At 38.4% G+C, this 26,650-nt stretch overlaps 1 protein-coding gene across 1 annotated transcript; it reads left to right on the plus strand.

The window, feature by feature from the left end:
- The first annotated feature begins 1,275 nt into the window (after window positions 1-1,275).
- On the plus strand, window positions 1,276-25,265 carry LOC137294563 (spermatogenesis-defective protein 39 homolog). The gene is made up of 19 exons (XM_067825607.1): window positions 1,276-1,307; window positions 10,903-10,983; window positions 12,763-12,874; window positions 13,913-14,074; window positions 15,920-15,991; window positions 16,422-16,519; window positions 16,835-16,903; window positions 17,353-17,445; window positions 17,662-17,798; window positions 18,868-18,895; window positions 19,301-19,374; window positions 20,017-20,107; window positions 20,634-20,768; window positions 21,055-21,096; window positions 21,300-21,389; window positions 21,524-21,610; window positions 22,075-22,164; window positions 23,539-23,637; window positions 23,775-25,265. Exons 1-19 carry the CDS (start codon window positions 1,290-1,292, stop codon window positions 23,790-23,792), a joined length of 1,596 nt encoding a protein of 531 aa, XP_067681708.1. The 5' UTR covers window positions 1,276-1,289; the 3' UTR covers window positions 23,793-25,265.
- Window positions 25,266-26,650: the final 1,385 nt, after the last annotated feature.

Raw genomic sequence — 26,650 nt, forward strand, 5'->3', positions numbered from 1 at the left:
ACGGGGACACAGCTAGTATAAGAATTATCTTCATTACCCATTGTCATTTCGAGAAAGAAGAAAGACAAGTACATGTATGTAAAATATCAGTGCTACAAATCACCATCACTGAAGTCAACCTATTGTTCTGATAGTCATAAAAAATGGATGACGTCACATCAAATATTGCCAGAAAAATTATCAACGTGTGACGTAACGCCTCGAGTGAACAAACAGCACCGGAGATAGTGGAGATAATATTCGCAAATATCGGAAATGTATCTAGATAAATGTGGAAAAATCAGCTTAATGTTTAAAGGAATAAGCAATAGTCAGTCTGCCTGTGACCGACGCTACATTACAGTTGTGTGACACATCATGTCAGAAACTGTGGAGCTCTTCATCTTCATGTATTTTACACAGTTCTTTATGTGACGTCATGTCGGCATGTTTCCCCCTTCCAAATGCAGCGGCCACAAAATTTCGGAGTCCCGTGCTGGGATTCGAACCATGCACGGATCTGATCCAAAGTCGGACGCCTTGTCCTCATGACCAAAACCGCCGCGATGTAATTCTCCTTCTTAGTATACACAGAAACTACAACTGAACGTTTAGTCAAAATTCATCTACTGGAAAGAGAGTAAAATCTTTTCGTAGCCATCGCTTGATTTTGCGGACGACACAAGAACAAACAAATTTAGAGTTATCTCCCTTCCATCGTAATTGGGTAAAGGTTTGAGTCGTGCACATGTACACATCGCATTACCTTTTTGGACAGGCGCGCGCAGGCTGTTGTGACCTTAAAACTGGAATGAAATATTCATGTTTATTCAACACTTAAGACCATTCTAGCTTTAAGGTCACAATACACGTCATGCGTTACCATCGGTTTCATTCTTTCTCTCTGTAATACGTAATTTTGTTTTCTTCACCCGAACGAAATCTTCAGCATGGATGTCTCGTATATATGTGTTGATAGATGAATTAAGATGCTGATCCAGAGAGTGTGAAAGTAGTGTCAATGTTTTACCGAATTGGAAATCCTATAAATTTCATCTGAAACCGAACGCCTATTTCATTTTCGCAGGGAAGCGATCAAAATCATTCAGACGTGTATTTCGATTGTACGCTTATAATTGTGTTTATTTGTTTTTTTAAAAGCAGCAATGTATATTATATGTCATAAATAAGTGATAAATGTGTTTTAATTATGTTTGATTTTTTGGTTGCATGTGACCTTTAACAGATTCGATTCGTCCGGATTTTTATTATCGCACTGTCGCTTCCACCAGGTGGCGCTGAAATCGAAAATGGCCGCTACGAGAAAGGTATGTGGATTGTTTAACAATAATTCATTGCATACAGCATTAGGAAGAGTCTATTTACTCACTCAAAAATTAATATGCAATTAGTACTTTAGCGCAAAAAACTCAGCCCCAGCTGTCATTTCAGAGAACCTTGGATTGTTGGTGAGTGGTGTGCATACCTTTACCAGTGAACTCACGCGTCGTGCTTTTAACACGCCCACCCAACAAGACGGACCGTTCAAATGCGCGCGTGACAGGCCAGGAGAGCCACATTTTAAAAATGACCACATTTCCATTAGGTGAATTAGTGGATTACCGTAACGTGTAAGAAAGTGTCGCTATGTATAGGGCCGTCTCCTATTCTGGCGGGTTTCCTATTCTCACGGTAAACACATTTTCTGCCGAGGTCGCCGATGTGTGATACGTAGCGGTTGTTTACATCATTGACCAGTAACTAGGAAGTGGCCCAAGTCTGTGAATTACAGTCATCTCTCGCCATAACGCGGGTCTTGGGGTCCACGGAAGACCCCCCGCGTCATTAGACACCGCGTTATAGTACCTATTACATAATGTGAAACAAAGGCCGAGTAAGATCGCATATTCCAAGGAAATAACAAAAAATGCTATTTCGTGAATTGGGTCCAGTAAAAAATATATCGTATCGTTGAAGGTGAAAATAAACAAACTTTGAAAATGAAAATATATATATGTAAGGGTAACTTGCAATCACAAATCACCAGACATGATAACTTGATTGTTGTACCAGTTATGCTACCTGTTATCAAACATGTATATTCATGTGAATATACGTCTTTGTTGTTATTCAACTAAGCCGGAAATAGCGATCAGCTGTGCACAGATGTTTTGGTCCAATGTACAGGTGATTCAGGTAAAAATGATCCGATAATATTACATCAAAGAACTTCTATTCCATTATCAGAATGTTTTACATATTAAGCTGTTATTGTAACAGATTATTTATATTGCTATCTGTAGTATATAATGCAAGTTTTCTGTAAACATTTAACATAACAATGAACACAGGCCGTTACCTGTCTTGAAACAATTTACGTAGGAGACAGTTTGACAAGTCACTGCTGACTTCCTGCGATACTTTGATTGTAAAAAGACAAAATTTCGCCCATTTCATTGTTGAAACTGACTTCAGGGAGTCAATAACGCGGGTCTCGGAGTCCATGGATTACGAGACTAATCTGTTGGTGACTGCTAAGAATAATGTGAAATTGGTGCTATCTAGGTAGGCGCGAAAAACGGACACTCACGAATGAGGTAAGCGGAAGTTGTATGCGTATGGAATGAGGGAATGCTCTCAAGGTGTTTCCGTTGTTTCTGTCAACAGTTTTAATAAATAAAATTGGGATTGAATTTAATCAAATAAAATGTAGTTTCTGACACCATACATCCTGGGATGACTCTGTCTTACCGCGCTAAAGCGTGGTGTGTTGCATCACAGCAAACATTGTGAGTACTCGTCATAACTCGACTGATAGCTTGTCTTGTCTTTCATAAGTTACTACTACGATGTTGGTATGATTATTTCTTGAGAAAACCCTGCATGTTTTAAGCATGTGAAACACAATGGATATGTACGATAAACACTGTCAGTTGCCACCCGCACTGAATTTCACTAGTTTACATAAGTTATAAGAGCGCAGCAGTGGATTTGTTGATGAGCTATTCTCTATTTTGTGAAGGGGTGTGATCGCAGTACAGCCTTTTTATGGGAGTCACAGATTACCCGGTGGTTTAACCGAACCCGCAGTATCGCGAAGCGCGTTATTGTGAGGGATGATTGTATCAAAATTTTGCAATGTAAAGAATATTTGTGAGTTTTAACCCACTTGGAAAAATCGTAACTTTTCCCTGCCCTTCCCGATAGAATTCCCCTTCCTTACACGAAATAACGTTATTATCTCGTTGTACCACGAGAATAGGAGACGCCTCGAAAAGTCAGCGACGGACGACCATGTTTTTCATCAAATGAGATAATACACTTGATGGATCAAGCAGTTGATTGATGCAGATGTTAGGGGGGGAATCTCTCCATTTTAAAACAACAAGCATACATACGAAAAGAACTGTTTATATTATTTTTTCAGCTGTTATTCATAAGTACCGAGAGAATAGGAGACGCCAGTATATTAGAAGAAAGCGAATAATCTCTCCTACTCCCAAGTGTGGTGTTCAGCAATACTGGTAGAAAGTGTCCCCATGTATTATACTGTTTTCACAAGAAACGAATAATCTTTCCTACTCATAAGCGCCTTGTTTTGCAATAATTAAAGGACGAGTAAACTCATTTGTTTGTACTACCATTACATATGAAAGACTTGTGGATAGTCTTAAGTGGAACACCAAACTCATTCTTTCAAAAACTTATGGTTAATTCATACCGAGCGATTAAAAGTTGTCAAAAATTCAATTTGCTTGACACTCGCTTGCCAACGAAAATGTGTAGGAAGCTCGTCACTTAGCTGATTACTCGACGTCAACAAAGACATGCCAAATTGTTGTGTTGCTGTCAGTTGCTACTCAGAGAGACTATGCACAGATTTCCACCAGATCCCTTAGTTTGTGTTTAATGGGTTGTTTGTGTGTGTGAAGTGAGCATTGTGGAAGGCTGTGGTATACACTAAACAGGATTGTTTGCCCCCTATCTCGCTTCCTGGATAGAAAATGCTATTGAGATTTGTTTTCATCCAGTTATTAAATCAAGACTACTTATTACACATTGCTGATCGAAAGATTTTGCATGATCATAACGATTTCTTCCTTGGAGGCTAGGTTGCGGTCGAAGTGACAATATTATTGTAAGTAACATTAAATTGACCCCCTGCCTTGCTTCCATGAGTGAAATTGTTATGTTACAAGCAATGTCCTGCAAAATCCTATTTTCCATCCATCAAATACATACGTTACTATCAGAAGAAAGTAATTTTGATTTTGTAAGTCGATGAAAACAAACTTTAATAGCATTTATCTTCAGACAGGGCTCCGACATTTTTGAAAATCGTGAATTCATGGGCTTAAGTCCGTTAGAATTAATGAGATTATTGTTTGTTTTCATCAAGTTAGAAAATCAAAACTACTTTCTACTAGTAGTTAAATATGTATTTGAATCATGGCCAAAAGGATTTTGCATGACACAACTTGTAACATGACAACTTCTTCCATGGAAGCGCAGTGGGGGTCAAAGTGAAAATACTTAGCGATAACTTTCTTAACTTGCTAAATTCACATGGTTTCTAAATGTTCACATGTAGACACTTGTCAATGTACATCTTTATATTTGGTCTTGTAATCCTAATTACTTTATAATCATACCTGTATGCATTTTGAAACTTAATAAGAATAAGTGATCTGCTGATACTTAGAGCGAATGTATAACAGGAATGAAATATCTACTTTTTATGGTTTGCCTATGTGAATCATTTTTTGCACGCATGCCCTAATGTATGCTGTCTGTATCATTACACTTCATGATGAAAACAATGATTCTATTGAATGCTATGACAACTTAACAAAAACAAAATGCAAATGTTAAAATTAAAACAAATTAAAGTTACAGCAGCAATGTCTTTCAAGTATTAGTATTACCTTGTTCGAGGAAAGCATCCATCAGTATCCACAAAAATGATTGATATACCATTCATTCGCAGATTTCCCAAGTGATGTGTCTATTAACAGTCTAATGATAATATACGAAAAAACAATGTATCGTTTCAGGTTTTTCACACTGGTGTAGTCTCATAATGTCCGTCATTCTCTTTAAAAAAGTAATTTAGTGAGCCAGTAATGAGCAATCAATCAATGGATTGAAAGAATGCTGTTTTTACACCGACACAGACACGACAGACTATATTCAGTATCGATTAGTAAATGTACATACATAAACACTACCTTTTGACAAATCCTCATTTCAATTCGCATAAAGTAATTAATTAAAAAGCGTGTTATTGGTTAATCATTTGATCGATCTGGTCATAAGAAATGCCAAATGGGCACCTTTGTCGGGTAATCTAAGTGGCGTTACCACTAATTATACCTGTTATACGTTCATTAACTGAGTGTCAAGTGAATGATGAAAAATAATGTGTAGGTTTATACCACATAACACGGATTACAACCTATCGACACCAAGTGATTTTGACAGAATAGTCAAAACAAGGGTTGTGACGCGGAAACTAGGTAAAGCAGGAAACAAAACTAAATGATTGTAGATTGTACAAACCTGTAAACGAAATAGTTTAACTTTACCCCCCGAAATGTAGGTCAGTTCTGCATAGGCCCTCAAATCTACACCTGATATTACGTCACGGAGACGCGCTGCTCTCATTGGTTGAAATTTCATTCGCGGCTGAGAATTGTGCACTGTTGTCAAAAAGATTGATTTAAGGTAATTGAAGAGCGAAATGGGTAGTTTTAATGATGGGGTTTCATTTATGACGATGCCAGTATGGGATTTATGTATTTGCACCCCTTAGAGTATATGTGATCTTTATAGTAATCTAAATGATTTTGTTCCTCCAAGCATGGTGATGTTAGAAATCAAAGGCGTACTTCTTATACACTTAGCTGACAGACACTCAGTTGGTACTTTCAGTGTATGAGCAGTCACGGTGAAAGAAAGAAATTTGTTCAGAGGTGCCAACCTAACATTTATGACATAGTGAAGCTATTTCAGAGCAAGCAGTCTCTCACAGAGGTGGCTGTCCTGAGACTTTCAGTATACCAACCACATGGTTGACCTACTTCACCTGCAGTGGGTTGGGGGTAGGGGTTATAACAAGAATGTTTTGTGAATGGGCTTGTTTCTCAGTAGGGATGATCATGGCAACAAACTTCAGCATTATCATTATGTTTTACATGTGGTGATTTCTTACTATGTGTTATTATTGAATGTAATATACCTAGTAACATATTATACTGAGGTAATTATAGGAATAAAACCTGTTTCAATCTGAATACAATAACTATGACTGGGAGAGCCATATCGTAATCAATTTAGGCTATCTGTTTTGGAATTCTGGCTTTCCCAGCCTGTAATCTATGTGTGTCCATAAGCAAATGTTAGTAAGAGTGCAGTTTTCCAGGAGCAGTTATATTGCTAACATTGTTTCTGTCTGTCAACATGGGATCTCAAAGTTCTGTTCCAACTGTCAGCATAAAGTACTGGTATTGAAATAGGAAATGTAGAAAAACAGATTTTACTGAGGAGAGATTTTGCAGAAATGAGATGTCTGTTGTAAGTCCAAAACGGAACAGACTATGACTATGACAAATGAAATCACTTTGAAGTTTATTTAATGTATATGTTTAATACATGACTGTAATATCTAAACATTGTATAGATTGCCAATGTAAATCATACTTCAGACACTCAACCTAAACGTGGCCTAGTGTATGTTGTCTGCCATACAGATGATTGCTTCAACAAATGAATGAAAACAAAATGCAAATATTAAACTTTAAACAGACTAAATATATAACAATGATGTCAGGCTATTACCCTGTTCAAGAATGTATCCATCCATATTCACTTAAAAGGTAAAAGAACGATATGCCATTCATCTGTAGCTGGTAAATATTCATGCTCCCTTTCATGTGTCTTTTAACAGTCTAATATGCGAAAAAGAGATACAGGTTTTCCACATTGGTGTAAAGTCTCATTGGTCAAGATAGCACACCTGGCAACTAAATGTATGATGTCTGCCATTCTAAGTAATTTAATTAGATAATATGTATAGTGAGCAATCAATCAATCAACGTATTGGCAGTGAATCCTTTGACATGCTGAAGGAAGGATGTTGTTTTCACACAGGGACAGGGTATATTCAGTAGATTATCAAATCCTCACACATGAACACTACCTTTTGACAAATCCGCTGTGGAAGATAATGTTATTAGTCAATAAGCGTGTTATCGGTAAATCCTTGATCAGTGTTTGATTTTTGTAAGTCAGCTCATAATTCCTCTTACTGCACTTTCCTGCACGTAGAACGTAACAACCAATACATCTGCACATCAGGCCTTTATTTATAAAGTTGAGTACTCCAAACATGAAAAATGCCAAATGGGAACTTCTGTTGGGTAAGCTGAGTGGTACGTGATCTTTTTCTTGCGAAGGGTGATAACTCTCCTTGTCAAATGATATAAGCAATGGTCCAACTTCTTGCTTTCGGTTGGGTTCCCGACTCAATGGGAATGCTGGTGCATTGCCCTTCTTACTTTCCTTGAAAAAATTATCATTTACATCAAAGAGCCCTTAACTGACATGTTTGGCTCAGATTTTTTTATTAGAAAAGCATTGTTTGTTTAATTTCGAAGTGCATTGGACACAATAGAAGATAATGGAGGACATGCCATGAAAAATTGTTATATTGTCACAGCATTTCCTATGAGAAAACATACAGCGCAAGTCTCGGGTGTTGTAGCATCTATGAAATAATGAAAATTTCTTTTGTATACAGTATTATCAACTCTTATGTTATTTCAAGGATAATTCTAAGTTTACAAATAGTTCCCATACTACCACCGAACTTATTGTAATAAACTCGGAGATACACCTACAACCAACGAGTATACCCCAATTTGTGATTATTACTCATCCCTGACAATTGAAGAAATTCCATGTAGAATGTAAAATGTAGTTAAAAATATATAAATTAAGTTTTGAGCATCGATTCCTCACTTATGGGAATCCATTTTTACCCCATGGGGGGGGGGGGGGGGGGGGGGGTATTAAAATGCTATCTGTCTGTGTGTCTGTCTGTGCACATTTCTCTTTTCTGGAGCATAACTTTCAAACCGTTCAATGTTTCTTCACCAAACTTGGCATATAGACATAGTGGTGTACTGGTGCCTTTTGGTAGTTCTCGATTTCTAAATAAAATTATTTTTGGCATTTCCATGGCAACAAGTTTGACTTCAACTGAAATTAGCAGAAGTCTAAAACCGTTTCCTGTTTCTTCACCAAACTTGGTACATAGCTTGGTCTGGCGCTGTACTGATACCTTTTGGTAGTTTTGGATTTCTGAATAAAGTATTTTAGCATTTCCATTGCATCAAGTGTCATTGAGACTGATATTTCTGGTTGTGCTTCTTTCAGGAGCAGAACTTTAAGAACCTTTAATTACTCCTCTTCCACTTTTCTACATACCCACCAAAACCTTTTTGCTTAATCAAAACTTGTAGACATATTCATGAAGGATATTTTGCCATTGCGGGGGATATTGATGTCTTTGTCTTCATTTTGTTTTATATTCTGACACTATGTTTTTATGTAAACTTACATATTATTCAAACAGTTAGTCAGTTGCAGCAGAAACACCAGACATCATTGCTTGAAATAAAATATTTACCCCTTATGAAATATGTCCATCAGTCAGTGCTGGGAGTCATGTTATATATGTGAATGTATTGATTTGTTGCTTGTAAAAGTTTAACACCACTTAAAGCTCTTAAAATAAAATTAATAGTCATTTACAGAGATTTGTCACAACAAACAACAGATAATTCTGAAACCTAAGAGGATGTGTATGATAGAATTACATGACATGTGTTTCTTGTTTGGGTAACAGTATGTTGACAAAATATTGTAAACCAAAAGTTACTGTGTTCTGTAATCTGATTGATTGAACAACATGATCAAATGGTATTAAATTCCCGGAAACTGCAAGACTATTCACTGGGTATTGACACGTAAACAATTGTTTTGTTGTGTCATCAACAGTGGTGATGTCATGCAAAGCATATTGTGACGTAAAGTTAGAATGACGTCACAAATGAGCAATTCCAGATGCTACCATGGGAACCAGCTGAAACAGCCAGCTGATGCCACTTCACTGCTGTACCCCTACTCGATGTAAACGAGTGCAGACAGTAAAAACCCTTTGGTTTACTTTTTTGTTTACAATGTCGATAAACATCATGTGTTGGTCAATTTCCGGGTGTTATGGAGTATTTGAAGCACAGGAATATTTCATTTGAAACCTCCGGTTGACGCCATTGGTTCCAAATGCATTCCCATGCTTCAAATACTCAATAACTCCCGGAAATTGACCAATGCATGATGTTTATCTCCTAATTACCATAACAAACCTTATACTATCTAACTTAAACTTTATAGTCTGATTTTCATTCAACAGTCCTTAAAGGTCACATGCAACCAAAAAATCAAACTATCAAAACACAGTTATCACTTTTTCATGATATATAAAATGCATTGCTGATTAAGAAAAAACAAATAAACAAAATTTTAAGCATATAACTGCAAATCAAAAGTGCAATATTTTGTCCTTGGGTTTACCTGCCTTGAAACGAAGCAGCCACGATACCGAACCCAGCCAGAGCTGATGTTTGTGCACTCCAATGTAACAAAGCTTTTTCATTGGCCTCTGGTTCATTTGCTAATATGCTTAACCGGTTCTTTGTTTTTAACGTATAAACCCGATAGGTGTTAATTGCATGTGGTCAGTGATTGAAGTTGTGCTTTGCATATTGTCATTAGCAGATAGACATACAAACATATATGTGTCATTAAATCAGACATTGAGTTTTCTTCGTGACAGAGTCTGCTTATCACAATCAACATTATGTTTTTTTAATGTAACAAGTAGATTATTCACTCGTTTGTGTATGCAACCAAGATTAGACTACAGCTCACATCCTCATACTCTGGGCAGGCATACTGTTTCAAGCATCGTGAACCTATTCACTGTGCATATGTTATGAGCGCAATGCAGCACAGCTGTTGGAACCAGTTTTTCCCTTAGCACTGGGGGAAAGTTCGAATTGTTTAAACTCTGATTTTGCTGGCTTTTTTTCATGACATTTTTTTTTCAACTTAATAAGTTGTATTGGCATTTTTAATGATTTGTTTTGGTAAGCACTGGTAATGCATCCTTATCAGATGAAGAATTTGAAATTCAGGTAATATGATAAGAGTAGAATGAAATATAAGGGGGAATATGTTCGGAACGGCTTCCGTAAAATGTATTACTCTCAAGATGTTTTGGTAGTTGTGTAACCCATGTGAGTTTGAAGTTTGTTGACCAATGTCTTGAGTTAAGTTAAGTAAGTTATTAACAGAGACATTGTCTCCAAACTTCACAAAACAGGCATTCATATTCATACTCACAAGTTTGCATGTGTTTGTGTTTTTGAATTCCCCGAAAATATCAAATCTTACTATCTTAAAATAGCTTTTCTTATACCAGTACCACCAAACATATTTTCTGCTCATTATCGGAAGGACACTTATGGTTCCAGGTTAGGGTCGGGCTAGGGTTAGTGACTCCTATGTCCACATATCCTATATCTAAAAACAGTGGTACCGGTATAAATAAAGTGTTGCCAATCTTACAGTGGACTAACTGACACTGTCATAATTTGGTATGTGCAGCACATATATTTGTCACTGCTTATGTTTGTTAAGTGCTAATAGAAAGGTGCATGTGACAAATGATGACTGCGCAAATGTTCAGTATTTATCAGCATAGACACAGCGCAATTACCTGTATGTTTGGACAGTGTCAGGTAAAATGCCTTCTTGCAGATGTGCACACATTATATCTGTTTATTGTACTTCCTTCAGCCATCTGAAGATGCAGATGACTACTGGGGTGATTCCTCAGCAAGGAAAGGACCAAGTAGGAAAAACATCTTTGATGATGATGTAAGTAGATTTCTATCTTATTTTCTTCTGTTGCACATGTTTCTCTCAATTGTTTGTCCATATATTTCTGTGTTTTACACTTAAAGTCAAGTTAAGTTAGGTTGGACGTTGTGTTCTTAATTTTAGTTCAAGTGTTTTGCAGTGTTTTTGATCTGAATGTATTAAATGTAATGAACAGGTCACATTGCTGTCTAAAATCTCCAGGATTTTTTTTCTATTTTTCTGAGATTGGAGAAACTAGTTCAAGACAGTAACCGTAGTGCTTATGTTAATTTGTTCTTTTCCTTGTTTCTATTGGGCCAAATATTATGTACAGAGCCAAAACCTAAATTCATGGATCAATGGATTCATGAATTTGTGGATTGCGGAAATTATTATGCCAACTTGTAAATTAAGTTTTTTGATGTACGTGCAATGCCATGCTTTGTTGAAAAAATCTCTGCATTACGCGTAAGTACACAAAATATAATTTTTATGTGTTTACAAAATGTCATGTAAAGCCTACTAAAGGAGATACCCTTAGCTCCAACCTTCACGTTTCTCGTCTACTTTCCTTGGTGCCAGCACTTACTGCCGTGGGTTTTCGTACATAGTGATATAAAATAACCAGCTATGTAATCCACGAAAAAAGGTGACGTCACATTTTATGGGCACATGAATGGATGATGCTTGCAAATGGCTTCTGTAAACAAATGTTTCTTTCATGAGTGGAATATTTGGCATTTTCAATTTGCTGAATGAATGATTAAAATAATCAGTGCATATAAAAAATATCAATTCCGCTGCATTTCCGTTATATCCACGAATCGACTGTATGTGAGTGTACAGTTTTAGTTTGTCATGATTAAAGGTTTCTATTGTCCCTTGCCGCAAAACAGACTATGTATTCAGCGGCGTCTGTACGTACGTACATCCGTACGCACGTATGTACATCCCAATTCTTGTTAATGCGATATCTCATGAACTGTTGTACCCAATATCTTCAAATTTGGTGACAGCCTACATTGGAGGATCATGGAAACACCAGTCAGTTTGGGTGACCTTGAGCTTATTTTCAAGGTCACCACCATTCAGAATCTTGTTTTGGCAGTATTTCATGAACTATTGTACCCAATATCTTCAAATTTGATGACAGTCTACATTGGGGAAATATGCAGATACTAGTCAGTTTTGTGACCTTGAACTTATTGTCAAGGTCACTATGACACTTTGAACACTCTTTAACATATGTCATGAACTACTTTATTTGATGTCTTCAAATTTAGTGACAGCCTACATTTGGTAAGTCTGCATAAGGGAATTGTGCAAACACCAGCTGATTTGGGTGACTTTGATCTTATTTTCAATATGACCACAATACTTTTTCCACTTTTCACTTATGTTAATGCAGTTTTCCATTAAACATTGCAACCAGTGTCCTCAATTCTGTTGACAGCTTATTATCATGATTATTCAGACACCAGTCATTTCACGTATTTTGTGTGTGAGCAAAAAGTAAAGAGTAGTGAATATGTTATAAACATACCATTCTTCTTTAGCGGCGGGGGACATTAAAATGTTAGTGGCAAACGCTTGTTAAAGCTTAATTCAGCAAAGTGATTTTGTGATGTTTGTACACATTTTGTTGTGTTTGTGTTGGTTATAAGTAATCTTTTGTTAAAATGAAAGTTCTTGCAATATATTGGAATGCATAGCACAATATATGTTTTCACATATTTGAATGTTCTTCGCAATACCCACTCCTGTTTAATAGCCGTCTTATGTTTCTGGAATGTTTAGGTTAGTTTTGAGACTGCAAAAAAGATTCTGACAACATCAGAAACTCTTGATGATGAAGATGAGGAGGAGTTTGACTTGGTCAACTGGCAGGGAGACCCTGTGGTTAAATATAGTACGTAGTTTTGATTCTTTATGTAACCATGGTAAAAAGTTATGATAAGCATGATGAATTGCATTAATAGACATGATTAGATGGCTGAGTAATTATTGGCATGGACTTGTGTAGAAAACGTAAGGTATTACAAGGGGAATAAGAGCCTAGATATTCGAAGTTCTCTTAGCACTAAGATGGTCGTAAGTGCTGTACATTCACATTAACTTACGACGATCTCAGCGCTGAGGGCTTCGAAAATCAAGGCACATGTTTACAAAGGAAAGGTAGTTATTCCATGTTTGGCATGTATAACACTTCATTAATTACTAATATTCCTCTACATGATATATACATGATATTGTTATAAATGAGAAACTGTTGTATGGTACATGTGAATTTCAACAGAATGGTACGTGAAAATATATGTTTCATTCATCGATTACTAAGGTAACACAAAGAGAGGCACCATGATAAATGTATCGATGGTTGCATCAACTTCTACGGAGAGTTAGTCTTTGATACTATTTCCCTGAAGAATTGTAACAATATATGGTGGCGCAGCGCAGTGCATTTAACATGACAATATAATGGTAGGGTTTTGAAACTTTTTCAGTCCCAATAATATGATTTGAACCTTGAGAGTTACAGACAAATTCCAAATTTAGAAGTTATATTATTGTTTGATGTATTGTGAATTAAGTCGATTTGTTATATGACAATATTATAGAATGCAGTTTTCTTAGACACTTTGTGAAATATTGTTATTGTAAAGTTTTGACAGCATTGTTATATAATTGGGTTTTCTACAATTTATATCTGACAGTAATCTTCTAATTGATATCATGATGGTTTATGATGTCTTTCAGCCTGATGATATGAAAAAAATCATTACAGTAAAAACTACCATGAAACCAAGGATAGAAAGGTTTAAGGAAACTGGTATTGTTTTGACTATATTATTGTGTTAATGCCACTGCATTATGTGACCATGGATTGTTACACCGTCATATGAATCTGAACTTGCTGAAAGAGTGGCTTGTTTTTTGCTTTGGGCAGATAACCACAAATCCAATGCTCCTGACCTCTCAAACTTGGCTGTTCCAATTACCTCCCATGCTGTTCGAACCACCACACTCCCTCCCTCTGCACCGTCAGCTTCATATGGAAAATATGAGAAAGCGTCCAGCATGACTCACAACCGATCTCAGAGCCTTGGTGGTAAATAATTACAACTGATCTCAGAGCCTTGGTGGTAAATAATTACAGCCGATCTCAGTGCCTTGGTGGTAAATAATTAGTGTCTAGCATGACTCACAACCGATCTCAGAGCCTTGGTGGTAAATAATTACAACTGATCGCAGTGCCTTGGTGGTAAATAATTAGTGTCTGGCATGACTCACAACCGATCTCAGAGCCTTGGTGGTAAATAATTACAACTGATCTCAGTGCCTTCGTGGTAAATAATTAGTGTCTGGCATGACTCACAACCGATCTCAGTGCCTTGGTGGTAAATAATTACAACTGATCTCAGAGCCTTGGTGGTAAATAATTACAACTGATCTCAGTGCCTTGGTGGTAAATAATTACAACTGATCTCAGTGCCTTGGTGGTAAATAATTACAACTGATCTCAGTGCCTTGGTGGTAAATAATTACAACTGATCTCAGTGCCTTGGTGGTAAATAATTAGTGTCTAGCATGACTCACAACCGATCTCAGAGCCTTGGTGGTAAAAAATTACAACCGATCTCAGAGCCTTGGTGGTAAATAATTACAACTGATCTCAGTGCCTTGGTGGTAAATAATTACAACTGATCTCAGTGCCTTGGTGGTAAATAATTACAACTGATCTCAGTGCCTTGGTGGTAAATAATTACAACTGATCTCAGTGCCTTGGTGGTAAATAATTAGTGTCTAGCATGACTCACAACCGATCTCAGAGCCTTGGTGGTAAAAAATTACAACCGATCTCAGAGCCTTGGTGGTAAATAATTACAACTGATCTCAGTGCCTTGCTGGTAAATAATTACAACTGATCTCAGAGCCTAGGTGGTAAATAATTAGTGTCTAGCATGACTCACAACCGATCTCAGAGCCTTGGTGGTAAATAATTACAACTGATCTCAGAGCCTTGGTGGTAAATAATTACAGCCGATCTCAGTGCCTTGGTGGTAAATAATTAGTGTCTAGCATGACTCACAACCGATCTCAGAGCCTTGGTGGTAAATAATTACAACTGATCGCAGTGCCTTGGTGGTAAATAATTAGTGTCTGGCATGACTCACAACCGATCTCAGAGCCTTGGTGGTAAATAATTACAACTGATCTCAGTGCCTTCGTGGTAAATAATTAGTGTCTGGCATGACTCACAACCGATCTCAGAGCCTTGGTGGTAAATAATTACAACTGATCTCAGAGCCTTGGTGGTAAATAATTACAACTGATCTCAGTGCCTTGGTGGTAAATAATTACAACTGATCTCAGTGCCTTGGTGGTAAATAATTACAACTGATCTCAGTGCCTTGGTGGTAAATAATTACAACTGATCTCAGTGCCTTGGTGGTAAATAATTAGTGTCTAGCATGACTCACAACCGATCTCAGAGCCTTGGTGGTAAAAAATTACAACCGATCTCAGAGCCTTGGTGGTAAATAATTACAACTGATCTCAGTGCCTTGCTGGTAAATAATTACAACTGATCTCAGAGCCTAGGTGGTAAATAATTAGTGTCTAGCATGACTCACAACTGATCTCAGAGCCTAGGTGGTAAATTATCAATGGCCATTCCTCCATGCTGTGAGTTAAGCAAGGAAGTTTGTCTACTCCTGTCTACTCCTGCTGCTCATCTACCATAATTAACCTGATACATACTACATACCATGAGCACGTGATACTTTCTTGGAGAGGTCATGTTTGCTGGAAAAGCAACTGATGAATAATTTTGTATGTGTTAATAATATTTGCTATTATGTGAAAATAGGGATGGAATAGGATACAGTATATGACAAATTGTGTGGTTTGTTTGGTTCTTGTATGATGTTTGGTTCTTCTGCCAATATTGCAGGAAATGTTGGTCAGTTTGGGGTGAACAAAGCCAACATGAGTCGAGGAGTGAGTGACCCAAGTATAGAGGATGGTAAGTGAGATGTTGAGTCCATGAACCATGTCGTGTTTCACCTCATCCATACATGCCACTAACCACACTGACTGGCGGGGTGTCATCTGTGGAGAGAGAGATGAAAAATCGCGGCCAGGAAAGTGTATTTGCTTATTATCTGAATGTTTAATGTTAGTCTGTGGGATCACTTCTTAACTGAAATGATCAGGTCTTGAATCCAGAACAATCATGGTTTTGAATCCTGTGATATGATTATTGTTCTCTAAGACTCAGTTGGAGGCCTTCCTGGTGTTCTTGGTTTATCAAAAGTTTTTAAACATCAATTACCTGCTACACGTCGTGCTTTCCATCTACAACAAGCTGACCTGCTGTTATGAAAGTGAACCATTTAAAACAGTGTCAGGTAACCCGACTAGGTAATCCAGGTGTGAATGTAAACATGTTGCAGTTGTTAGAGATGCGTCAACTCCAGGCAGAAAGCAGCCAACTTCCGCTGATCTTGATAAGCTCCAGAAGGAAATCATTTTCTTAAGGAAGGAACTACAGGTGAGTGATGTCTGACAATGTGGGTGAAAATCTAAAGGACACTGAAAAATCACCTTTTTGAGGTTTGAAAAAAACCCTGAATGTAGTGTCTGTCTGCCTGTCTGCCTAACTATCTGCTCTCCATTTCCATTTTGGAAACATTTTTGTGTTTTCATGGTGAAAAATTGGACTTCAACTACAAGGTCCCAGGTTAAATTTTCCTCATGGTCTCGAAATATTTAAGCGATCCATCAGTGTTTTACGGGTGAAATTTGCAGTAAGTCTCAATTGTCTAAATACCGTTACTGAACACTCCATGTGTACACACTGCTTCAGATTGCCAAGAGGGAGCGATGGAAGAAGCAGCCAGTGGGGGATACAATCAGGAACATGGTGCTTGGACAGGTATGTATTCAGGACTCTTCATTCATGTTTGATTTTGATACAAAGAAATCAGATTAAAGCGTTTGCTTATCATGCCACACACTTACATACCAAGTTTAGAAGCCTCAATACTTCCTATGAAGGTTATTTGGGTAGCATATGCCATTGACTTCCAATTGTGCAAATCGATGCTCATGCTATTAATCACTGGATTGTCTGGCTCAGACTTGACTATTTACAGACTGCCGCCACATAGCTCGAGTGTTGTTGAGTGTGGCATAAAACTAAACTCACTCACTCCTGTGGAGATTTGCTCAGAATGATCCATGTTTCTTTGGTGAAACATGACATCCACTTTCAAGTGTTTGTATGGGCTGTGTTATTTTTCAGCTTGGCCTAGAAAACCAACGTTCCTCGGATATTTTCTGCATTATTTAACTAATGAACCCCTACTCTGTTCCCATACTCAGGCCTACTCATTTGAGTTGTACAAGTCCAAAGGAGACAAACTGGCACTGCTGGACAAGGCCATAGAGTCTCATGATGGGAATGCCATTATTGCTGTGAGTTACCAGAAATTCTTGTACCACTAAGCATGTTCTGTTCAGCGTGCAGTTTTTGAGTTTGTGTAAGCAACAGACAACCCTTTATAAGACGACTGAAGTGGCAAGGCACTTGCTCAAGCCAATGGCTCATTCAGTATTTTAAAATTGTATGATTGTTGTGTTTGTATCAGCCCATATTCCAACCTACACATCTTATTCCCTTCATTATTGCAGGTGATTCTATTTTTGAAGAAAACCATTAAAGCGTCTCTGTTCAACCTGGAAATGATGAGACGCCCAGTTGCTGTCAATCACTATCTGTCTTATCTGAAGCATCATTATGACCATGCAGAGATGGTAGACTTTCTTGGGTAGGTACTATGTTACAGTGCAAGTCTGAATCTAAGAGTGTCTCATTTCTTTTTTGTGTACATATTCTACCAAATTTCATGACATATATTGTGAAAGGATGATTTCCAAATTGAAATGCTTATCCTGCTCAGAGCTGATGATATCCAAATTGAAATGCTTATCCTGCTCAGAGCTGATGATATCCAAATTGAAATGCTTATCCTGCTCAGAGCTGATGATATCCAAATTGAAATGCTTATCCTGCACAGTGCTGAACTGTGAAATCATCATCTCACAACCAACAACATTAGTGCAGCTGTCTTTCAATAGTTTTTGGTTTATTCTCATAACAGTGAGCTGCAATAACAAGTAACAGGTGCAATAATAGGTGTTAGTTCACACATGATTATTAAGACCTGTTGAATGCATTGTTGAATGTCTTCACAGGTCTGTCTTGAATCCAAATTACTATGTGACGCTAGTTATCAAAACCACACTAGTCAAGATAGGAAACAAGTGAGGTCGAGTAAACACCTTTACTCACACTGGCATCACACTTGTGGAAGAATGACTATTTGAAAATTGAAAAATAGTACGTAACTATGTAATCAATCAATATGTACATGAGTTTCAATAGCCAGTATTATAGTTTACACATAGCAATGTAGGTTTTCATTGAATCCATTGGATAATGGATCTGTAAAATCCTAAACAAGGGTATTACTTTTTGCTATAGTCATCTGTAATGAATGCAAACGTAATATCCATGACATGATGTCTTACCTGCGACGGTCCTGGGGTAGAATAGGCCTTCAGCAACCCATGCTTGCCATAAAACGCGACTTTGCTTGTCGTAAACGGCGACTAACGGGATTGGGTGGTCAGGCTTGCTGACTTGGTTGGCACATGTCATTGGTTCCCAATTGCGCAGATCGATGCTCATGTTGTTGATCACTGGATTGTCTGGTCCAGACTCGATTATTTTCAGACCGCTGCCATATAGCTGTAATATTGCTGAGTGTGGCGTAAAACTTAACTCACTGACTGACATTATGTCTTCAATTAATGACTGATACTTTTTTATTTTAGGATGCTTGGTAGATCGGAAGAAGCCTCGGTGAGTTGAAACATTTTGAAATATAATACACATGGTATTGTTGTAATAAAGCATGCTTTTGCCAGAAGCAAACTATGGGATTTTTTAAACACACAGATTAACGACAGGTGTAAATGATATATTACATAAATCCCATTGGATAAAATGGAATATAGAGATTGAAATTTGTTATACTGGAGCATGAAAGTGAATTTCTGTTAACTTTTTATCAAGTTTTAGGCTCTAAATAATTGCTGACTAAAGAATATTGGGTAGTCAGAGTGTAGGACCTGAGTGTGACCTAAATGTGCGTGTGTGGATTGTTGCTCTTGAATGTTTTGACCTCCAGGCATTTTATACTAAATTTTGAAGATTTCTGTAATTGTAATGTCCATGTAGTTATCTGCTTTGGCCTGTCTGTTTCAGATGTTTAAATACAAAATAGCCTGTCAGTCTAAAGATCCAACTGTAAAGATTGCAACTTTAAAGACATGCTACAGGTAAGCAAGAGAAAGAGGCTATAAGTATCTATGATACATATAAGGATCAGCTGTTTCTGGATTTAAATGATAGATTTCTGCTTTCCATCACCTTGTTTTCCTCCTTCACTGTGCTGAGAAAACTATCTCACCATCAAGGTGGTCATTACTAAACTCCACTCACATTCCAATCCTGAATTGATGTGAACACAAGCCCTCATGTAATATCAGACCTTGTGTCAGACTGTCAGTCATTGGTGGATGGATGCGTGCACACTGTCACTGGTTTGACTGGTAACACTTGATATGTACAGGCTGTCTTGATGCTGCTGGGAGGTGGTTGTTTTACATTACAAGTGGGTAAACAATAATGCTGTGGAATAGTTGTCTTGTCCAGTAATCTTTTGACAGATTTCCTACTATAATGCTCTGTATAATGCCCTGTCTGGAGACCAATGTGTGAATGTGGGAGTATGATTTTAGGACGTGATTAGGAATATTCCAGACACCAGAAATGGACCTCATACATTGTACCCATAAAGAGAGCTGAACCTGGATCTTCAGGATGACAAGCATACACTTGAACCATTTGGCCAAGTGCCAGTGTGAAGACCAAAGAGGGAGTGATCAGTAGCAATGAGGGACATGTTGTTGTGGTTGCAGGGCTCACTTCCAGCCTGAAGTTCAGTTGAGTCGCCAGGCAGCACTGCTCCAGGAGCAGATTGACCTGTTGGAGAGACAGAGGCCAGTTGAGGTAGGAATGCTTCCAGATTCTACACTGTAGTCTCTTAGATTCTAAAGACAGTAGCAAACATGCTTATAATGAACTGATCCATATACTTAGCCGAATTAAGGTTCAGACCACTTGCTGTATACATTACAATAGTTAAAATGCTCATAACACATTATGGTAATAATCAGTTAATGTTAGTGGCCCCTTTGGGCTGGTTATAACTGTGGTTTACCAGACTTTCCTATGAGGACCCTTGAAGATCCTGATTAGAATTGATCTCCAGCAAATCATCAAATGTAAACACAAATCCTGTTTTCTTCTCAGTCTACCTGAAGTTCTTATTCCATGCCCATCTCCAACAGCATCTTTTCCAAGTACATTAAAAGATGGTTCTTGTAGTTCTCTGGCCAGCGACTGGCAGACTGAAACTCTGGCTGTCAGAGTGAGGTATTAAACTGTGGTGTGTTATGTTTATTGGACTGTCTTGTTCTGTAATGCCCATATACCTGTAGGATATATTATGAGTCTACTTTTGATTCCTGTGCAGGAAAATGATTCCAAAGCAGAAGCGTCTGGTCAGGTCCAGATATTCCGTGACTTTCCCCGTCGTGCTAGCTTGTTTGGTCAGCCAGTGACAACAACCCTGTACTACTTCTGTCTTTACCACTACGATCTTGGAGAGGTGAGTTCATAGCACTGAGTTCTTTCTCTGTTTTGTGCTTGGTAGCTTGATTATACTTTTGTTCGCAGAAGAAATTGGGGCTGCTTATTAAAAACAATTGCATCTTTGGGGTTAAACCTAGGCACAAATTGGTTGTTGTTTTCTTTTGTGTTATGTTAGGTTTAAGTGCTGAGTTATGGCCTGGTAGTAAATATCATAGCTCCTTAAAAGTAATAGAATATTTATGATTCTTTAGCTTTAATTTTGATGTGTTTATTATATATGTGAGAAAAATTTGTTGTTTCAGAATTCTTTAGCCAGTCCCCAAGCTTTGAAAGCCAGACATAATGTAAGTGTAAAGTCACCTGTTTAAATTTTGCCTTTTTAGTTTTATGCTGAGGCATTACATGAAGATATTGTGTTAATTTTATCACAGAGAAGAAGTTAGATGCTCATAGTATCAATCACTGTATGTTTTTAGTTCTGTTGTTGCATATTGTGTCACAGATCTTCAGTTACAATATTCTATTGTTACTGTGAACTGTTTTCCAGATATCTGACAAGCAGTTTCTCCACTGCGCACTAGGAGCAAGGGCAAAGATGAGACGGTGGAAAGACATAGAGGCACTGCTTACTTCCAAGGTAGGTGCTACACTCGTCAGACACATGGATTCGTGTAAGTGCTGGACAAATATTTGTCTCATATGCCTGTCCATCGGAAGCATTTTTGACATGCTTAATTGTGATGATGTAAGAATTCCATATTCATTCTGCAGGGCTGGTTTGGAGGGACAAAACTGAAGGCTGTAATAGGCTTTGACAAAGTGTCAGAAATCCTGCACAAGAACAAGGCTCCGCATGATGTATGTATATATACACAAGATATTGACCAGAGTATACTGCAGTTAGTTTAGGAGTCTTTGTCTACCACACAAGGTGACTTACTGCATTGTAATAGTGATCCTCATAAGGTGTAGAAGGTGTGGAAGAATGCCGGGCCTCCTTTCACTAAGTATTAAGGTGATCATAAGTCACTTTGATAACCTTAGTGGAGTGTTAAAGCATGGGAGTTAAGGTTAGCCCAATCAGTAAAGCTTGCTTTGTGAAAGGAGCCCCTGATTATTTCATATAACTATTGTGTAATTTCTCATGATTCATATTTTCAGGGTTTCTTTACTAATTCTGAGTAGTATATATCATGACATGATGAAACTATAACTTTATATATGGCTGCAGTTAGGGCAATGCAGCATTAATGACCATGTCCAGTCATTATTGCTTGTTAATTTGTGTTTAAAATATGCAGTCAAATAATTTGGGTTTTCAGGTTTTAGCAAAGTATGTTGCCTTGATAGAAGATTTAGACCAAAGACTGAATATTGCACGGAAAGTGGAATGCCCTAAAGCTGTGATAGATGTAAGTATATGCATGTTGATGATCACACATCATGACTGTCATCTGTGCAGGTGCCTGTCCTGTTTTTCAGTTGGTCATAAGTTATCAAATTATCAAATGAGACTACATGTGCATTCATTAGGTATTGCAACTAGAATACTGTTCCAAATATTGCCACTCACTCTCTTAATCTCACCTGCCCACTCACTCACTCACCCACCAACTCATGCCCTTAACCACTCATCCACTCCCTCAGACATCCACTCACACCTTCAACCACACACTCACTCCCTCAACCACCCACTCACACCCTCAACCACCTACTCACACCCTCCAACCACACACTCACTCCCTCAACCACCCACTCACACCCTCAACCACCTACTCACTCCCTCAACCACCCACTCACTCCCTCAGCCACCTACTCACACCCTCCAACCACACACTCACTCCCTCAACCACCCACTCACACCCTCAACCACCCACTCACTCCCTCAGCCACCTACTCACACCCTCCAACCACACACTCACTCCCTCAACCACCCACTCACACCCTCAACCACCCACTCACACCCTCCAACCACCCACTCACTCCCTCAACCACCCACTCACACCCTCAACCACACACTCACTCCCTCAACCACCCACTCACACCCTCAACCACCTACTCACTCCCTCAACCACCCACTCACTCCCTCAGCCACCCACTCACACCCTCCAACCACCCACTCACTCCCTCAGCCACCTACTCACACCCTCAACCACACACTCACTCCCTCAACCACCCACTCACACCCTCAACCACCCACTCACACCCTCCAACCACACACTCACTCCCTCAGCCACTCACTCACACCCTCAACCACCTACTCACTCCCTCAACCACCCACTCACTCCCTCAGCCACCTACTCACACCCTCCAACCACACACTCACTCCCTCAACCACCCACTCACACCCTCAACCACCCACTCACCCTCCAACCACACACTCATTCCCTCAACCACCCACTCACACCCTCAAGCACCTACTCACTCCCTCAGCCACCTACTCACACCCTCCAACCACACACTCACTCCCTCAACCACCCACTCACACCCTCAATCACCCACTCACACCCTCAATCACCCACTCACACCCTCCAACCACCCACTCACTCCCTCAGCCACTCACTCACACCCTCAACCACCTACTCACACCCTCCAACCACCCACTCACACCCTCAACCACCCACTCACACCCTCCAACCACCCACTCACTCCCTCAGCCACTCACTGACTTTCTCAAAGGGCCACTCAGTCACTCATGTATCACCTAGGCTCTGCATCTTTCAACATTTTTGTGTCTTTCTTCCCGGTTTGCTCACATGTCCCATTGGTCTTACTCCTCCTTTCAGGCTCTGGTTGCCCTGAAGGATCGGGCACAGTTAGAGAAGTACTCGCAGACACTGAGGTCCCATGAAGCCCTCTATGCCCAGGATGTTCTGCGGAGCTCGGTAAGTCAATGAGAATCATCACATGCCATTATCTTACTTCTGTTATAGAGAATATCAAAGAGGCAGCCAGGGATGTAAGGCTGATAAAACACTGTGATAATATCTGTGAAAATAACAAATAGATCCTTGCCTTGCAGTCTATAAAATGGAAGTGATGCTGCCCCTAGTGTGACTAGTCTTCAACCAAACACTCTCTCCAGAAGCCTTTCCAGCAGAATGCAGCACAGATCAACTATTCTGCAAGAAGGCACACAACAGTTGGCTCACCCTGTGAAGACAAGACTCAGCGGATGGAAAGTTGTTAGATTGTGATGTATGTCATAGAATATGTAACTGTGATCAGATAGTTGATTTGAAACTCTTACAAGATCAAATAATGGGAACTTTCAGAGAGGAAATATATGTTGTTCTGAGTCTGTCCCTAAACATGCTCACCGAAACCAGTGGCATATTTAGCAGAGAAATCAAACAATTATTACTGAGTATATATGCATATAACCATGATGACATGCTAGAATGAAGAATAACGTGTTTACAGGGCATAATACAGATGTAGTACATGAATAGCTGTGGGTTTATCAGTGAACAAGACAGTGAAAGTGTTATGTTGCTATAGTTATAACTATCCATATGAAATTAATTTCAAACTCCTTTTTACTTTTGACTGAAATGTAGCCCACCTAATGTTTTTCATTTTATTTTTTTTTATTCTAATGGACTCTAGAGAAATAACTTTTTCATGCACCATGCCACTCTTGGTGTAAGCCAATGATGTTGATTGGGAAACAGCTGTGGTCTCCACGTCTTAGGCCAGCTTTGTCAACAATGACTGGCGTACAATTCAGACAGCTTTGGAAAAAAGAAATCCCACTTTCTATTCTTGAGATCATGATAATTTTTATGTTGGTCTCTGCCCATTAATGCTCATAAAATAACATGACTTCATTTCTTTACATGAAAAAACAGTTACTTAACTTCTATGAGAAAAATGTATCTGAAGTTTCATTGTGCTGTTTGTTGTTCTGTTTCATTTTGAAACTACCTTTTGTTTTATTATGTTTGTCCATGGTTGCCATGGTGACTTAAATGGGAATCAGTGGTCACAATAGCTGTTTCTTTAAATGAATGTGTCAACGGGAAGTCTTGCAAAGGGAGATAATATGTGGTATTTACTATGCAACCAGCCATTAACAGTTATCTGTTGTGATAAGGACCATGTGCAATTATAGAGAGCATTGTATGCTATGTATAGATGAAATATATAATATTTATATGACGTGTGTTTGGCATCTAAAGAGCATGTGATACGATTGTTGGAAATGGTTACAATGTTATGTATATTCACCCACATTCCAAGATTTTCATTTGCATAATCTGTATGTGAAAGAATTTATTAACAATCTTGATACCGACTATATCCATGAAGTAAGTGTTTGCGAACGTGAACAAAGGCTATCTTGACTTCGACTCATCCCTGGTAATAAGGGGTATCTTGGAGTCACGTTCAGGGTTTTGCAGGAAACACATGTTGAGTGGGGTGGGGTCTTGACACAAATTGCTTGAAGTCATTGAGAAAAGCAAAGTCTCAAACCAGCTGTGTAAAGCAGCTGTGTCCATAAAAAAAGAAATGTTTATAATATGTATCATGTAAAATATATCATGTTTTGAACTATTTCCTTCTGTATCCATATCTAATTTGAGGCTATTCATTTGAGAATAATTTGTACTGTAGCATTCCATTGTCTTTCTCAAGTTAGATCAGCACTGGATTGAAATTATAAATGGTCACTGACAATCATTAGTTCCCTTCTATATATCAAACAACGTGATTGGTTAATAAGCAGATATGCAGCCGTGCTGTTACCTCTGATCATATGTCATTTAAAATGTCTATTTGTATTGGTTAAACCTTAGATTTTATGTATATCTACATTAAGAACAAAACTTTTGACACAGATACTTAGATCTTAATACTTGAGCACAGGCCAAGTGAGATGGTGGACTCAACCTTATTTTTCTCTCTGTCGTTTGTCTCATATCAGCGGTATAAGGTGATGTTTGGAAAATCTGACAATATCAAATGATATGTCGATAACTACAAGATGGTGGTTGATATAATGAATTTTATATGATTGTAAGTTTTAAAGTTCTGAATATTGTTGATGATTGTGTTGGGCTACTGTTACCCTCCTTGAAGTTACTGCCAGGAAACTTAAGTGCATAGTTAGTGTCAGTGTTATTCCCTAATATAGTAGAAAAAGTATAAGAGGATCAATGCAAAATCCTGAGAGAAGCCATTAGCAAACTATACTATCATATGAAATAATCACTTGCTTGTTTCCATGGTGACCGACCTGGCCTGTCCCACCACTGCTTAATTTGGCAGAGAGGGTTTGAGCTTCTGTAATGTACTTGATTTGTTTCACTTGGTCATCACTGAAAAGCTGATTAGTGACAGTATTGTTATGTGCACAGAGCTGTTTGTAAGCTCCTTTAAGCTCAGGCTTTTATTTGTCTGTCCTGTGATGTGTTAGTTCCAAGAACACAACTGACAAAAGGTGTAGTGAATCATAAGACTTTTGTGCCAAAGTTTTTAAACTGAACTGTTGCTTCTTGTTTCACTGGACTCTTCCTCTTCATCACCACTGGAATTTTCTATTCCATGCTCCAAAATTGGCTCATATTGATATGGCCTGACATCCAGGTCAAAAACAACATCGGGAACATCTCTTACTGCTTCTGAATCCATGATCACAGCCAACTTGTCATTCCAAACCATAGAGGTAGCAATCGGCGACAGGCACATTTGACGTCATGTCACGTGATACCCGCCGCTGCTCATTAACTGTCGGGTCTTTCCGTAATAGGCGGAAATTCGAGAGCGTTTTTCACGCGTCAATTGCTAATTTTACATATTTTTTTTGAAATTTTGATTACGGTAAGTGTTTTTAGGGTGCTTCCTTCCATTATTGCAAAAAACACAAAACGTTCGTATTCTCCTTTAAGAAGCATT

Source organism: Haliotis asinina, chromosome 8, assembly GCF_037392515.1.
Source record: "Haliotis asinina isolate JCU_RB_2024 chromosome 8, JCU_Hal_asi_v2, whole genome shotgun sequence".
In the NCBI taxonomy this organism is placed as follows: Eukaryota; Metazoa; Mollusca; class Gastropoda; order Lepetellida; family Haliotidae; genus Haliotis; species Haliotis asinina.